The 17,519-nt window shown below is 47.1% G+C and overlaps 1 protein-coding gene across 4 annotated transcripts in view; it reads right to left on the bottom strand.

Moving 5' to 3' along the window:
• Positions 1-13,406: 13,406 nt before the first annotated feature.
• Positions 13,407-17,519, bottom strand: part of LOC119957185 (nuclear receptor subfamily 5 group A member 2-like) — a 45,456-nt gene continuing 41,343 nt past the window's right edge. For 3 of the 4 annotated variants that reach the window (XM_038784987.1, XM_038784985.1, XM_038784984.1), the window contains exons 5-7: positions 15,309-15,428; positions 14,109-14,256; positions 13,407-13,857 (exon numbers count right to left, since the gene is read on the bottom strand). In XM_038784987.1, coding sequence (XP_038640915.1) covers positions 13,613-13,857; positions 14,109-14,256; positions 15,309-15,428 — 513 coding nt within the window. In that variant the 3' untranslated portion in view covers positions 13,407-13,612. The remainder of the gene's footprint in view (positions 13,858-14,108; positions 14,257-15,308; positions 15,429-17,519) is intronic. The other variant, XM_038784986.1, reaches the window with a different exon arrangement.

Raw genomic sequence — 17,519 nt, 5'->3', positions numbered from 1 at the left:
TTCATTCACATGTGTCTGAACAATAAAACTCAGGAGCAGAGATAGTGGAACTGATATTCTGGAAGGTTGATCAAGTGGCTCAAAGATCACACGATGGATTCTGACAAAGTGACCCATTTGAGATCATACTCCTCAATAACGTGGCAAGACCACGACAGATGGCAGCTTGACAGTGCAAGAGAGTCTGAGTCTGAATGTAAAAAGTGCAGAGTGGAAGTGATAAGGGGAATGAGGTACAATCTCCATTCTGAAAATACCGGCCTCCCCGAACAGGTGCCGGAAAGTGGCAACAAGGGGCTTTTCACAGTAACTACATTGAAGCCTATTTGTGACAATAAGCCATTATTATTGTCATTAGATTTGCGTCTCACACCAAAACCAATCCAAATGTCTACAGTAGATGGCGAGGCTGTGGAAGCCAAATCACAGCCTCCACAGATAGGTTCTTGATTAATAAGGGGATCAGGGGTTATGGGGAGAAGGCAGGAAAATGGGGATAAGAAAAATATTAGCCATGATCAAATGGCGGAGCAGACCCGATGGGCCGAATAGCCTAATTTTACTCCTATGTCTTATGGTCTTATTGACAGGAAAAGTATTGCCAGTGGAACATTGGAGACAATTAAGGACCAAAATTAAGGTATTTTGGTTGAGACACAAAGCGTGACCAAGGTTTGGTGACCATTTTGCATCAGGCTTTAGCAAGGAAAATGAACTTGCCAAAGTACTGGTAAACGAGGAGATTGGCAGGATATGGCTGGGATTAAAAATAGATCAAGAGGCGATATTCAAAAGACTGACAGTAATTAAAGAGGATCTGTCACCCAGCCTGGAGAGGATAGACCCCGAGGTTGTTGAAGGGAGTCAGGGTAGAAATTTCAGATGTGCTGGCCATAATCTTTCATTCCTTACAGATACGGGATTGTGCTGGAGGATTGATGGATTACAAATATTATATCCTTGTGAAGAAAAAGAGTGGAGGGGTTAGGGGCCAAAAACAGAAAATGTTGAAAAATCTCAGCAGGTCTGACAGTATCAGTGGAGAGAGCAGAGCTAATGTTTCGAGTCTGGATGACGCTTCATCAGAGGTGGAGAGAACTGGAAATAGACTGAGATTTATACACTTGTTGGGGAAAGGGGGGGTTAGGGGGAGGGAGGAGCAGTCGGGCTGGAGAGAGGCTTCCTAGGTGGAGGCTGGGGGGAAATTGATGACAGACGTGGACAAAAAGAAAAAGGAATTGGATTATTATCACGTGTGCCGAGGTACAGTGAAAATTATTGTTCTGCGTACAGTCCAGACATACATGAAATGAAAATACAGAATAGGGAAACATAAAATTCACAATGTAAATGATGCACAGGCATCAGGTGAAGCATTAAGGAGTGTAGAACGTTAGCTCCCCTCTCTCTCTCTCTCTCCACAGACGCAGTCAGACCTGCTGAGATTTTCCAGCCGTTTCTGTTTTTGTTTCAGATTCCGGCAGAAGCAGTAATTTGCTTTTATCTTATGCAATTAGAGACCAGTTAGTATAATGGTGGTAGTGGAGAAGCTCTTAGACGCAATAATCTGAGAGAAAGTTAACAGCCACTTGCACAAGCAGGGAAGAATTCAGGGAGAAGCTGTGTTGATTTGTGAAGGGCAACTGATTAATTTGATTGGGTTATTGTCATTGGTCTCAAACCCAACTAATCTTGTCCGGGACCTTCCACCAGCAGGAATGGTTGTTTGAGTTATTTGACGAGGTAACAGAGAGGCTGAATGAGGACAGTGCAATCGCTGATATTAATGTGGACTTTCAAAAGGCATTTGGTAAACTATCACATCATAGCTTAACCAAAGCCCGCAAAAGTTAAGTAGCAATAGCAGCATGGATCCAAAATTGGCAAAGGGATAGAAAACAGACAACGGCAACTGTTTGTGCTTCAACCAGCAGAGGGTATGCAGTGCTATTTCTGAAGGTTCAGAATTCAAACCACTGCTGTTGGGAAAACATTACTGATTTGGACTAAAGAGAACAGGGTACAATTTGAAAATTTGCAGATATCCGGCACAAAACTTGGAAGTGTAATCATGGAATCATAGAATGATAGCGCAGGAGGAGGTGATATGACCTGTGGCCTCCACGTTGCATCTATGCAACAGCAACTCAACTAAATCTACTCTCCCGCTTGTCCCTGGTAGCTCTGCAATTCATTATCTTTAGATAATTATCCAATACCCTTTTGAAAGTCACAATTTAATCCTCCTCCCAACACCAGACTCTCAGATTCTACATTCCAGATCCTAGTCATTTGCTGCTTAAGAAGGTTTGTATCATCTTTGGCTCTTCTGTCATTGGTCCCAAACCAGCCTAATCTTGTCCGGGTCCTTCCGGCAGCAGGAACGGTTTCTTCCTCTCTACTCTGTCCAGACCCCCTCGCCATTTGAACATCTCTCCCAAATATCCTCCCAACCTTCTCCTCTCTGAGACCAGCAGCCTCAGCTTGTCCATTCCATCCACGTAACTGGAGCCCCTCATTGCCGGGGCTACTGTTGTAAATCTTTTTTGCATCCTTCCCAATGAGGTACTTTTGTTGTGTTGCCACTGCTGTAATGTAGGGAAATGGGGGAACTGCCAATTTAGGTGCTGTTAACTCCCACAAATGCCAACTTAACGATGGCCAAATCTTTTGCTTTTCTTCAGTGGTGTTGGACGAGAGATGAACATGAATTTTCAAATATTTCACGTTTGTGTGAGACGACAAGTGGGACCTGCGGCGGGATTCTCAAACCTCCCGCCGGGTCGGAGAATCGCCGGGGGGCCGGCGTCAATCCCGCACCCGCCGTGTCCCTAATTCTCCGCCACTAGAGATTCGGCGGGGGTGGGAATCGTGCCGCGCTGGTCGACAGGCCCCCCCCCCCCCGGCGATTCTCCGGCCCATGATGGGCAGAAGTCCCGCCGCTGTCAACCCTGTCCCGCCGGTGTGGATCAAACCACCTACCTTACCGGCGGGAGACGGCGGCGCGGGCGGGCTTCAGGGTCCTGGGGGGAGTGAGGGGCGATCTGGCCCCGGACGGGTGCCCCCACGGTGGCCTGGCCCGCGATCGGGGCCCACTGATCGGCAGGCAGGCCTGTGCCGTGGGGGCACTCTTTTCCTCCTCCCCTGCGCATGTGCGGGGATGACGTCAGCAGCCACTGACGCTCCGGCGCATGCGCGTACTTAAAGACCGTCCACGCCAGCCGACGGAGCGCCAACCACTCCTGCGTGGGCCTAGATTCTTTGGGACCCCCCGCCCCACCGGGTAGGGGAGAATCCCGGCCCTGGTCTGACATGTCATTCAGTCAGTTACATTCGCAAGAATCTCAACACCCAAGATTGGAAATTGATGAAGAGTTGAATCTTAACCTTAGAGTGTTCTTTCAGAGGGTCGGTACAGACTCAATAGGCCGAATGCCCTCCTTCTGCAAGGTAGGGATTCTATGTTAATTTAGGGACATTCCCTTAGTCAGCACCATATCGATGCTGTGGCTGGTTAACTATTTGGACCTAAAATGAAGTGGGTTAATCTACTGAATGATGTTGTATGTAATATTAACATAAGAACATAAGAACTAGGAGCAGGAGTAGGCCATCTGGCCCCTCGAGCCTGCTCCACCATTCAATGAGATCATGGCTGATCTTTTGTGGACTCAGCTCCACTTTCCGGCCCGAACACCATAACCCTTAATCCCTTTTTTCTTCAAAAAAACTATCTATCTCTATCTTAAAAACATTTAATGAAGGAGCCTCAACTGCTTCACTGGACAAGGAATTCCATAGATTCACAACCCTTTGAGTGAAGAAATTCCTCCTACACTCAGTCCTAAATCTACTTCCCCTTATTTTGAGGCTATGCCCCCTAGTTCTGCTTTCACCCACCAGCGGAAACAACCTGCCCGCATCTATCCTATCTATTCCCTTCATAATTTTATATGTTTCTGTAAGATCCCCCTCATCCTTCTAAATTCCAACGAGTACAGTCCCAGTCTACTCAACCTCTCCTCTTAATCCAACCTCTTCAGCTCTGGGATTAACCTAGTGAATCTCCTCTGCACACCCTCCAGCGCCAGTACGTCCTTTCTCAGGTAAGGAGACCAAAACTGAACACAATACTCCAGGTGTGGCCTCACTAACACCTTATACAATTGCAGCCTAACCTCCCTAGTCTTAAACTCCATCCCTCTAGCAATGAAGGACAAAGCTCCATTTGCTTTCTTAATAACCTGTTGCACCTGTCAACCAACTTTTTGCGACTCATGCACAAGCACACCCAGGTCTCTCTGCACGGCAGCATGTTTTAACATTTTATCATTTATTCTTTAACCCTTTTTGCTGTTATTCCTATCAAAATAGATAACCTCACATTTGTCAACATTGTGGGAGTTCAGGGACGCGGCCGATGCCCCTGACTCCTTCATGTGCGCGAAGTGTGTCCAGCTGCAGCACCTGTTCGACTGCATGACGGCTCTGGGGCTGCGGGTGGACTCACTTTGAAGCATCCGCGATGCTGAGGAAGTCGTGGATAGCACGTTCAGTGAGTTGGTCACCCCGCAGATTAGGATTGGTGAGGGAGACAGGGAACGGATGACCAAAAGGCAGAGAAAGAGCAGGAAGGCAGTGCAGGTGTCCCCTGCGGTCATCTCCCTCCAAAACAGGTATACCGTTTTGGATACTGTTGGGGGAGATGACTCACCAGGGGAAGGCAGTAGTAGCCAGGCTCATGACACCGTGGCTGGCTCTGCTGCACAGAAGGGCGGGAAAAAGACTGGCAGGGCTATAGTCATAAGGGATTTAATTGTAAGGGGAGTAGGCAGGCGTTTCTGTGGTCAAAAACGAGACTCCCGAATGGTATGTTGTCTCCCAGGTGCTCGGGTCAGGGATGTCTCCGATCAGCTGCAGGACATACTGAAGAGGGAGGGTGAACAGCCAGTTGTCGTGGTGCATACAGGCACCAACGATATAGGTAAAAAACGGGATGAGGTCCTACAATCAGAATTTAGGGAGGTAGTAATCTCAGGATTGCTACCAGTGCCACGGGACAGTCAGAGTAGAAATTCAAGAATAGTCAGAATGAATACGTGGCTTGAGAGATGGTGCAGGAGGGAGGGGGTTCAGATTTTTGGGACATTGGAACTGGTTCTGGGGGCGGTGGGATCATTACAAACCGGATGGTCTACATATGGGCAGGACTGGAATGAATGTCCAATGGGGTGCTTTTGCTAACACTGTTGGGGAGATTTTAAACTAATGTGGCAGGGGGATGGGAATCTGAAACAAAAACAGAAAATGCTGGAAAATCTCAGCAGGTCTGACTGCGTCTGTGGAGAGAGAGAGAAAGGGGAGCTAACATACTACACTCCTTAATGCTCCACCTGATGCCTGTGCATCATTTACATTGTGAATTTTAAGGAAAGGTTGATTAGAGTGCAGGACAGACATGTTCCTGTGAAAATGAAAGATAGAAATGGCAAGATTAGGGAACCATGGATGACGGGTGAAATTGTGAGACTAGCTAAGATGAAAAAGGAAGCATACATAGGATCGAGGCAACTCAAAACTGATGAAGCTTTGGAGGAATATCGGGAAAGTAGGACGAATCTCAAACGCGCAATAAAGAGGGCTAACAGGGGTCATGAAATATCTTTGGCTAACAGGGTTAAAGAAAATCCCAAAGCCTTTTATTCGTATGTAAGGAGCAAGAGGGTAACTAGAGAAAGGATTGGCCCACTCACAGACAAAAGAGGGAATTTATGCGAGGGCTCAGAGGGAATGGGTGAGATTCTTAATGAGTACTTTGCATCGGTATTCACAAAGGAGAGGGACAAGACGGATGTTGAGGCTAGGCCTGGATGTTTAAATACTCTAGGTCAAGTTGTCATACGGAAGGGGGAAGTTTTGGGTATTCTAAAAGACATTAAGGTGGACAAGTACCCAGAACCGGATGGGATCTATCCCAGGTTGCTGAGGGAAGCGAGGGTCGAAATAGCTGGGGCCTTAACAGATATCTTTGCAGCATCCTTGAGCACGGGTGAGGTCCCGGAGGACTGGAGAATTGCTAATGTTGTCCCTTTGTTTAAGAAGGGTAGCAGGGATAATCCATGGAATTATAGACCTGTGAGCTTGACGTCAGTGGTAGGCAAACTGTTGGAGAAGATACTGAGGGATAGGATCTATTCACATCTGGAAGAAAATAGACTTATCAGTGATAGGCAGCATGGTTTTGTGCAGGGAAGGTCATGTCTTACAAACCTAATAGAATTCTTTGAGGAAGTGACAAAGTTAATTGATGAGGGAAGGGCTGTAGATGTCATATACATGGACTTTAGTAAGGCGTTTGATAAGGTTTTCCATAGCAGGTTGATGGAAAAAGTGAAGTCGTATGGGGTTCAGGGTGTACTAGCTAGATGGATAAAGAACTGGCTGGGCAACAGGAGACAGAGAGTAGTGGTGGAAGGGAGTGTCTCAAAATGGAGAAGGGTGACTAGTGGTGTTCCACAGGGATCCGTGCTCGGACCACTGCTGTTTGTGATCTACATAAATGACCTGGAGGAAGGTATAGGTGGTCTGATTAGCACGTTTGCAGATGATACTAAGATTGGTGGAGTTGCAGATAGCGAGGAGGACTGTCAGAGAATACAACAAAATATAGATAGATTGGAGAGTTGGGCAGAGAAATGGCAGATGGAGTTCAATCCAGGCAAATGCGAGGTGATGCATTTTGGAAGATCAAATTCAAGAGCGGACTATATGGTCAATGGAAGGGTCTTGGGGAAAATTGATGTACAGAGAGATCTGGGAGTTCAGGTCCATTGTACCCTGAAGGTGGCAACGCAGATTGATAGAGTGGTCAAGAAGGCATACAGCATGCTTGAGTTCATCGGACGGGGTATTGAGTACAAGAGTTGGCAGGTCATGTTACAGTTGTATAGGACTTTGGTTCGGCCACATTTGGAATACTGCGTGCAGTTCTGGTCGCCACATTACCAGAAGGATGTGGATGCTTTGGAGAGGGTGCAGAGGAGGTTCACCAGGATGTTGCCTGGTATGGAGGGTGCTAGCTATGAAGAAAGGTTGAGTAGATTAGGATTGTTTTCGTTGGAAAGACGGAGGTTGAGGGGGGACCTGATTGAGGTCTACAAAATTATGAGAGGTATGGACAGGGTGGATAGCAACAAGCTTTTCCCAAGAGTGGGGGTGTCAGTTACAAGGGGTCACGATTTCAAGGTGAGAGGGGGAAAGTTAAAGGGAGATGTGCGTGGAAAGTTTTTTACGCAGAGGGTGGTGGGTGCCTGGAACACTTTACCAGCGGAGGAGGTAGAGGCGGGCACGATAGCATAATTTAAGAGGCATCTAGACAGGTATATGAACGGGCGGGAACAGAGGGAAGTAGACCTTGGAAAATAGGAAACAGGTCTAGATAAAGGATCTGGATCGGCGCAGGCTGGGGGGGCCGAAGGGCCTGTTCCTGTGCTGTAATTTTCTTTGTTCTTTGTTCTTTGTATTCCCTCTGCCAGACCCTAACCCATTCACTTAACCTATCCAAATCCCTCTGCAGACATCCGGTATCTTCTGCACTTTTTGCTTTACCACTCATGTTAGTGTCGTCTGCAAACTTGGACACATTGCCCTTGGTCCCCAACTCCAAATAATCTTTGTAAATTGTGAACAATTGTGGGCCCAATACTGATCGCTGAGGGACACCACTAGCTACTGATTGCCAACCAGAGAAACACCCATTAATCCCCACTCTTTGCTTTCTATTAATGAACCAATCCTCTATCCATGCTACTACGTTACCTTTAATGCCATGCATCTTTATCTTTTATGTGGCACCTTGTCAAAGGCTTTCTGGAAATCCAGATATATCACATCCATTGGTCCCCATTGTCTACTGCTCTGGCAATGTCCTCAAAAAATTCCACTAAATTAGTTAGGCACAACCTGCCCTTTATGAATCCATGCTGCGTCTGCCCAATGGGACAATTTCCATCCAGACACCTCGCTATTTCTTCTTTGATGATAGATTCCAGCATCTTCCCTATTACCGAAGTTAAGCTCACTGGCCTATAATTACCCGCTTTCTGCCTACCTCCTTTTTTTAAACAGTGGTGTCACGTTTGCTCATTTTCAATCCGCTGGGACCACCCCAGAGTCTAGTGAATTGTGGTAAATTATCACTCGTTGATATGTTGTATAATGTTGTATAGTGCACATGTTGTATAAACTTTAATAAGATTATCCATTTATCAGTCACATATTGGGTTGACATAATAACAATGTGAGATCCATATCTGTGGCACAGAATCCAATGTTCAATGTTAAGCGAACAGTACTGATTAACAGAAGTAAACCATTGTTGAAAAAGTAGCAATAAAATTGATTTTATTAACATAAATTTGAATAACATATCACAACCCTAGAGCACAATGATAGAGTTGTCTTGGGATTCATTTAAAAATACTGTTGTACATTTTACTGGATTATTGGAATAAATGAGAATTTCTCTGCGCTGACATTGTGGCCAGAGACCTCGATGTAGATCTGGAAGCTCTGGCAGTTCCTCGTTCGGGCGACAGAAGCCCATTCCAATAATGCTGCGGGATGCTTTTCTCGAATTATTACAGAACATTGCAATGTGGGTTGTTCCTTAAGCCCTTTGGAAACAATGCTTCATGACAATCTCTCCGAATATGCATGAAATGTATATACCTGATCTCAATTGTAAATTTTCTTCCCGAATGTTTTCCCTTTCTACCTCCTCCTTTTCCGAAGCCGCTGACTCTTTGCAACTGAGTGTAGAACTGACCTGTCCATCCTCAGTTGATATTTCGATGTCTGAGCGTGAAGCATTGAGTGTGTGGAGTTGGGGGGGGGGGGTACTGCAGCTGAGCTCACCTATCAGCAGGGGGTTAATCTCAGAATGCCCGCCTCACAGAATGCCCATTCCTCGTTACCCTAACTGAGTACCCTGCTCAATGACTTCACACAGAGTCAACCAGCTTGGTCATTAGAGTCGTAGACAGCGGGCGCGATTCTCCGCAAATCCGGCGTGCCGTGAAACTGGCCGTGTTTCACACCAGCCTCGGTCCCGGGACCCGATTCTCCCCCCCCGGGCGGGGCTAGTATCAGGGCCGGGGGAATCACGGCGACGCGGAGTTAGCGAACGTCGCTAACTCCGCCCACCAAGAGTCACGGCGGCTGACGCGCACGATGAATAGTGCGCGGGTATCGGACCTGCTGCCCGCGATTGGTGCCCACCAATCGCAGGCTCATGCCACCCTTGGCACGGCCATGGTGCGGCCGTGCCAATCGGTGCCATGGTTGTCCGGGACGGGCACTTTGCGGCCGTTTTCACGAACGCTGAAAGCAGGTGTGATCGCGGCCGTGAAAACGGCCGTAAACTCCGCGGTATTCGGGACATCGGCCTGCGGAGAATCGCTGTTCGCCGTAAAAAACGGCGAGCAGCGATTCGTGTCGGGGGGGCGGCCGGAGGGGGGGGGGGGGGGGGGGTGGAGAATAGCGGGAGGCCGTGAAAATTGTCGGGAAGGCCCTCCCGCTATTCTCTGACCCGTCGTGGGCAGTGGAGAATCGCGCCCAGCAGGTTTGCTTTGCTTAGGGACAGGACACTGATGAACCAATTAGACCATAAAGCCATACGATATAGCAACAGTACTCGGCCCATCGAGTCCTCTCCGCCATTCGATCATGGCTGATATTTCTCTCATCCCCATTCTCCTGCCTTCTCCCCAAAACCCCTGATCCCCTTATTAATCAAGAACCTATCTACCTTTTTCTTAAAGACACTCGGTGATTTGGCCTCCACAGCCTTCTGCAGCAAAGAGTTCTGGCTGAAGGGTTTTTACAATATTTAATAGCCCTACGGTAGCAATTACCCTCAGCTTTTTATACCTGGGTATTTCCAAACTTTGAAAACATTCTTAAATTGCCATGGTGGAATAGGATCTCACATGCAATGGATTTTTAGATCAGCTTTCTAGAATACTAGCTCAGGAACATATAATCGGCACACCACCATACTCTCTCCTGTTCACAGTAATTGCCTGGGCTGATTTGGGCAGCACGGTGGCACAGTGGTTAGCACTGTTGCTTCACTGTGCCAGGGTCCCAGGTTCGATTCCCGGCTAAGGTCACTGTCGGTGTGGAGTCTGGAGGTTCTCCCCAAGAAAGAGGTGCTTGTTCGGTGAATTGGACATTCTGAATTCTCCATGTACCCGAACAGGTGCCAGAGTGTGGCGACTAGGAGATTTTCACAGTGACTTATTGTCACAAGTAGGCTTACAGTAACACTGCAATGAATATTATTACAATTTTGTTGCTCAACCTCCATCCTCCAGAGTCGACATAGAGGCCGGAATTTCCCAGCATCCCCTGCAGCGGGTTTTCCTGTGGTGGAGGGGGCTCGTTGTTGGCTGCCGCCGGGATCTCCAGGTCCCACCCAAGTCACCGGCAGCTTGCATGGCTACCAGAGACGGAGCTGGGTGTCAACTTCAGCGTGACCAGAAGATCACGCTGGTGAGAAGGGCCAGGAAACCCTGTCCAGAGAATGCACCAATATGACACTTCGCTGGTGGAATGGTTGACAGCAAAGGACGGCACTAAAGTGCTTGGCAAAATAGCCAGTGGTAACACGAGAAACCTGTTACTCAGCAAGTGGTTAGGATCGGGAATGCACTGCCTGAGGGTCTGGTAGCCGGGCAGATTAAATCGTGGCTTCTGTAGGGGAATCGGATCTTTATCCGAAAACATTTTCAGGGCTATGGGGAAATAGATAAATTGTTCTTGCAAAGAGCTGTCACGGACAAGATGGGCCAAGAGGCCTCATTCTGTGCTATAACCAGTTAATGTTCGTTACTCTGTAAATCAAAAAACCATAGGGTTGCGGCCGATAATTTCCCAGCCATGTGCTCTCAGTCAGTGCCAATGCCTGCGGAAGTGCCACGTTCTTGCATCGCCCCCCCCCCCCCCCCCCACATGCCCTCCGTGTCATTGACCTCCTCCGGCATTGCTCCTGATAACAGAGGGAACATCTTGGAGCCACATCTGGAGATCCCGAACTTGTTGAAGTCACCGGAAATCAAAATCGGTGGTTTCGGTGATGGGTGGTGAATTGTCAACTCCTCTTTAATGTCAAGTTGAAGGTTTACCCGGTTGTTTTATACGGGCAGTGGGTGTGGAGAGGCCGCCATGTAAACAATTTTCACCCTCGCTGAATAACTCTGCTGCTAAGGTGAGGCCTATAAGAATATTGAGTCTAATTGTTGTAAACAGACACACCCAGAGTGCAGTTAAACATTCGCTGACAAACAGAACAGCAGGAAATAAATGCTTCAATTTCCCCTTTTTAAAATGTTTTTGACACTTAAAAAGACTGACATTTAATAAACACAAGGAATATAAACCAGGGTTTGATTGAGAAAAATTTGTCACAAGCTGAGGGAGAAGTGTAGCCATGGTAACGGGGAATGTTTGTGCTCTGTCGCTTGTGGGCCATTTTTTTTCTAAGTGCTGTGAAACAAATTGACGTCATTAAAATGATGATTCATGATTTGCTACAGGCAGAATTATTATGTCAGACTGTTTGGAGGCACAAAGTGAAAGAGAGGAAGACAGCAGCTCCCAAACCTCACCACTGAGAAGAGCAAGCTTTCACTGTCGCTGGGTTACAATCTTGGAACTCCCTCCCTAACAGCACTGTGGGTGAACCTACACCACATGAGCTGCAGCAGTTCAAGAAGGCGGTTCACCACCACCTGCTCTCGGGGCAATTAGGGATGGGCAATAAATGTTTGCCTGGACAGCGAGGCCCACATCCAAAGGGTGACTGGAACGTTCCTGCACTCCCAGCATCAAGAGCAGGTTCTTCATTATTCCTACGGAGCAAGCTAGATTCAGGATAACAGTCTTTCTCTCACCTACTTCCTCAAACTATCTCAAACCCATGCCACAGTTCGATGAATCTCTGGCAGCTCCCACACCAGCTAATCGGGGCTCTGAGGGAATAGCTGGTTTAGCTCCATATTGAGAGGAACTCTGAGATTGGGAGTTGAGAAGCTGAGTGAAGATTGCATAGATATTTTATTTCAGACCATTATGCGCAAATGAACCTGAACGAGCTTCAGTCCGGGGCTGGTTTGAATCAGAGAATAATACCCTGTTGTGTCTTCATTGTAAACATTGAGGGCATTGCTTTTTGAACGTTTGTCAACAACTTTTCCTTGTTATCCGAACTGGATTGGAAAGACTTTGGATTATTCTTTAAACAAACAAATCCCCCTTCCCTTCCTCTTCTCAAGCGGCTGCTTCTTACAGAAATATGCAATTTCCGCAGCCATGGCAACATTCCATCACCTCAACCTTCTTCATCTGTGAACTGAAACAGGGAGCGAGGCAAGCTGTTTGAACAGCCCAAGTTTATTCTCGATCAATGAATCGATGCTGCCCGGGGAGTAAGATCGGTTAACTGGATGCAGAATGTGCGTAAAGCCTGGATTCGCCCATTCTGTGCAACCTGCTCAGTATCAAATTGCATTGACTTGGCTGGTAGCTCTTGTTGCCGATCTGGGATGATTCCTTAATCAAATGAGCTGTTGCCACCCAGCGATGCTGCCCTCTGATATGCCTTTCAGGCTCTGTGTTGGAAGAGGAGGTGATGTATAGTCTGTAGTCAATGAAGCTTGTAGATGCAGTGCTGATCAACACCTTTATCATTTTGCTGTTATATTTGATTTTCCTTCCACCAGACCCAGTGAGTACCATTTACACTGGAGGTAATTGCAACTCAGTAGAGAAGCACTGATCCCTCTCAGCTCTGGTTATTGTCACACTGCTCTTACGCGGACCTCCAAAGACTGTGTCTTCTTGCTTTGACTTGGTTTTCCATTGATCAGTGAATTAAACAACGTCAAACAAAACGTGCAACTGTGCAATAGTTGATCATATTTTCCATTGCTCCCCATTCTCAGTCAAATCGATGATACTGAGTGTTTCTGCTAAAAATGATCTCCAGAGGAAAGCCTAGTGGTATTGTCACTGGATGAGTAATTCAGAGACTCAGGGTACGATCTGGGTGCCCAAGTTCATAATCTCACCAGGGCAGATGCCTAAATTTGAATTCAATAAAAAAAATCTGGAATTGAAAGTCCATGAAACCATTGTCAATTGTGGTAAAAACCCATCTGGTTCACTAATATCCTTTAGGGAAGGAAATCTGCCGACCTTACCCGGTCTGTCCTACATGTGACTCCAGTTCCAAAGCGATGTGGTTGACTCTGAAATACCCTCTGAAATGGAGGGCAGTTAGGGATGGGCAATAAATGCTGACCCAGCCAATGACTCCCACATCCCGTAAATTAATTTTCAAAAAATTCAAGGAAAAGTATAGGTTTATTTGCTTATTCATTTTCTGTCGCCTGTGAGCCCTTCCTTTCTCAGATTGTGTATGAGCAAGTCTCGTTCTATGTACAGCTTCAGTTTTCAGGTTTCCGGAGGATTCTGGAATCCTTTGGTCCAAATTAAGCCAAGAACCTTGAGCCGTGTTCCAGCCCCCACATGAACGGTCCACATTTTCAAATTAGATGTGCTTGGCATGGAGCATTTCAATCAGCAGATTGTTGCAAGGCACATCCCCATTCAAGTGTTTGAGGTACAGGTACTCCTCAGCCTGCATGCTGATGGCCCGTACCTCAGGGAGCCTCAGGAGAAGTTGTCCAAACTGGTCAGCGTGCTGCGGGAAGCACATGGTGTAGTCCATTAGAGCCCTGTTTACCTTCTCTTGGATGGTCTCGACAAAGGGATGGTCTTCCAGATTCTTCACATCTGTGGAAGGGAAGAAGAGTTGACAGCTCAATAAAATGGACGCCCGCACGCAACGCTGATGGGCGAGTTTCCTTTTTAATCAATTTCTGTAATGGCTTTGCGCTGGTAGTGGTTTCCTGAGGATTAATTCCTGGAGATAACAGGGCGATTCGGGGGCTTGGGGGGGGTTGCGGAGGGGTGTGTAGTTGGTAGCCCAAACCAAATACCAAGGCTGTCGGAATCTGGCTGAAAGGATACATATGGTGGCTTACCAGGACTGAAGAGCACCAAGAACTTCAGACAGACAAACTCGTGCCGATCAGTGTGCAGAGCGCGCAGCTTGGCCACCAGCTCCTGTGTGCGGGTCACGAGGTTATTCAACGTGGCTCCTGATTGTGAAGCGATAGTTGAGAGGTCAATCTATGAAGAGGTGAACATTGATTAATCGATGCAGAAAGATTTTACAGGCTCAAAAGTATTCATTCCCCCCTCTCGTGCATCCCCCAATTTTAATCACTCCACCATTGGCAGCCCTGCCTTCAGCTGACTGTGTCAACACATCAGCAATTCTGTCCTTTGGATATTTCATTGTTAAGCCAGTTTTTATAATAATAATCTTTATTGTCACAAGTAGGCTTACATTAACACTGCAATGCAGTTACTGGGAAAAGCCCCCAGTTGCCACATTCCGGCGCCTGTTCGGGTACGCAGAGGGAGAATTCAGAATGTCCAATTCACCTAACAAGCACGTCTTTCAGGACTTGTAGGAGGAAACCGGAGAGCCCGGAGTAAACCCACGCAGACACGGGGAGAACGTGCAGACTCCGCACAGACAGTGACTCCCAAGCCGGGAATCGAATCTGGAACCCTGGTGCTGTGAAGCCATAGTGCTAACCACTGTGCTACCGTGCTGCCATTGCATTGGTCAGGGCAGGCAATGCGCATTGGTTCAACTACAAATGGACATATTCCCTCAGTTTGTTTAATTTAGTTTAATTGGGTCACCCCAAAATAGTAAAAATGGTTACAGCAGGAACAGAGGGGCGTGGGGAAACAGGTTGTCATTCCGCTGAGCTGGTATCAGAATAAACGTGCTTAAGGTAAAGACTGGCTTGAGTATTATTATTTCACCATATTACCTTTAGATTTAACAGTCTGGGCTCCTGACACTCTGTCTCTCTTACATTCTCCCCTTCCTTAAGATATTCCTTGAAACCAACCGTTTTGACCCGAGTTACTGGTGATCCTGTCTCAATACTTCCTTCTGTGCTTCATTATAAATCATCTTAGGATATTTTACTGTGTCAAAGGCACAATATGAATGCACGTTGTGGGTATTGTTGACAAGGTGAGATGGAATAGAAGGGGGCTCAGTTGGAGCGTAGGGATTGGTGTGACCAGTTGGGTAAGTGTGGTCTGTTCCTGTGCTGTACATTCACTGTCACGTTACGTCAAACTGGAGCCGCTTTTACCTGTTGCCCAGTTACCAGAAGGATACTTGACTCCTTCCCGTGAGCCACCTGCCTGTAGATGTGGTCCATCACCAGAAGTTCACTCCAGCAGTTCTGGAGAAGTTTCATTTGATCATCAACCTGTTGAAAGATCAGTCAAGACCTGTCAAAATCAGTCCAGAGACAGGCCGACATTTCCTGTTTTCAACTCTCCTTATCACGCTCTTCCTCCCGTTGTGTGAACAAAGGTAGTTCTGACAGCTTTCAAAATAGTTTTGTGCCAATGTGTTGAGTGCGCGTGCATCAGCATCTCAAACCTGAACCATGGGGTGGGGGGAAAGCGGGAGTACGGCATTGAAATCGGGGATCACCCGCGATCATATTGAAAGGAGGGGCAGGCTCCAAGGGCCGAATGGTCCCCGACTGTCCCCATTTTCTATTTCCGGAACTTTACTGTGAAGTCAAAAGACTGTACCGAGGTAGCAGGTTACTGGCAGAGGGGGTGAACACGAATCAGTGCCTCGAGCAGAGGGGAGGGCGAGACGGAAAGCGAACGATGCCTTGAAATCTTCTGCTTTCTGCGTGCTTTGAGATGAAGCAGCGGGAGGCAGCGGAGAGGAGATGGGAAGCAGGATGAGGTGCTGAACGATTTATTGCTGAGTTTTTTTTTCCCCTGTATGACTCTCTCTGGACGTGTGAGGAAGTGAGCTCTGCTTTCTGACAACAAAACACAAAAACATCCTATCAGGAAAACGTGGGCATTTTCCTGTCATTTTCTTCTCTCGATGCGATGGTGTTTTCACGATCCTGCCGGACATAATCTCTGAGATAACACCTTCAGCCCACAAAAGGAACAAAATAGTCTGATCCAAGCTGCAATAACTGTGGACACTGCCTGTGGAAATGGAGCATTAATGTGTAACCATTTGAAAGGATACAGCAGCTGGGAATCAACATTCTAGTGAATGAATTGGAGCAAATATGAGTCCAAACTGTTGATTAAAAATCATTCAACCTTTAGTCCTGTTTCCTTCAGTTCTCTCCTGCCCCAACAAACGACTACAAACATTCTGTTTAATCAGTTATTAAAAGGCAAAGTAAATATTAAAGTGTAGAGCCTCACGCTCCTTGATCTAATATCGCTGCTCAGTACAGGCAATGGGCTCTCTCTGACATGCTGGATAAGGCACGATGGTCCCCATGATTTGACAGTCAGAAAGGGATAAACTTGCATTTATATTGCACTTTTCACAACCGCTAAACATCTCAAGGTACTTTACAAACAACGAGGCGCTGTCACGGCTGTAATGTAGGAAACAGGGCAGTCAATTTGTGCACAGCAAGCTCCCACAGATAGCAATGTGATTGATTGATTGGTTGATTGATTGATAGTGCAGCCCCTTTAGGGGGCAAGCCTGTGTGGTCATGTGATCAGCTCTGGGCCTATTGCAGAGGAGCACGCGAACCCCAACCAGCGGGGGACAACGCGGGACCCTGGGAGCAGGGGGCCACGTGCAGTGTGGACCTGAGATCCAGAGAGTTAAGGCCTCTTTACTGACTCCATGCCTGTCTACAGTTTATCTTCAGTTGTTATCAATAGACCCTTGTTCAGTTCCACTCAAAGCCTCCACAGTATCGCCTCCAGCCACCACAACGATTACCTGTTTTTTGTGATGTTTATTCATAAGAACTAGGAGCAGGAGTAGGCCATCTGGCCCCTCGAGCCTGCTCCGCCATTCAATGAGATCATGGCTGATCTTTTGTGGACTCAGCTCCACTTTCCGGCCCGAACACTATAACCCTTAATCCCTTTATTCTTCAAAAAATTATCAATCTCTCTCTTAAAAACATTTAATGAAGGAGCCTCAACTGTTTTACTGGGCAAGGAATTCCATAGATTCACAACCCTTTGGGTGAAGAAGTTCCTCCTAAACTCAGTCTTAAATCTACTTCCCCTTATTTTGAGGCTATGTCCCCTAGTTCTGTTTTCACCCGCCAGTGGAAACAACCTGCCCGCATCTATCCTATCTATTCCCTTCATAATTTTAAATGTTTCTATAAGATCCCCCCTCATCCTTCTAAATTCCAACGAGTACAGTCACAGTCTACTCAACCTCTCCTCGTAATCCAACCCCTTCAGCTCTGGGATTAACCTAGTGAATCTCCTCTGCACACCCTCCAGCGCCAGTACGTCCTTTCTCAGGTAAGGAGACCAAAACTGAACACAATACT

The sequence above is a fragment of the Scyliorhinus canicula genome, chromosome 25, assembly GCF_902713615.1.
Source record: "Scyliorhinus canicula chromosome 25, sScyCan1.1, whole genome shotgun sequence".
NCBI lineage: Eukaryota > Metazoa > Chordata > Chondrichthyes > Carcharhiniformes > Scyliorhinidae > Scyliorhinus > Scyliorhinus canicula.
This window is presented reverse-complemented; position numbering and strand designations above follow the sequence as displayed.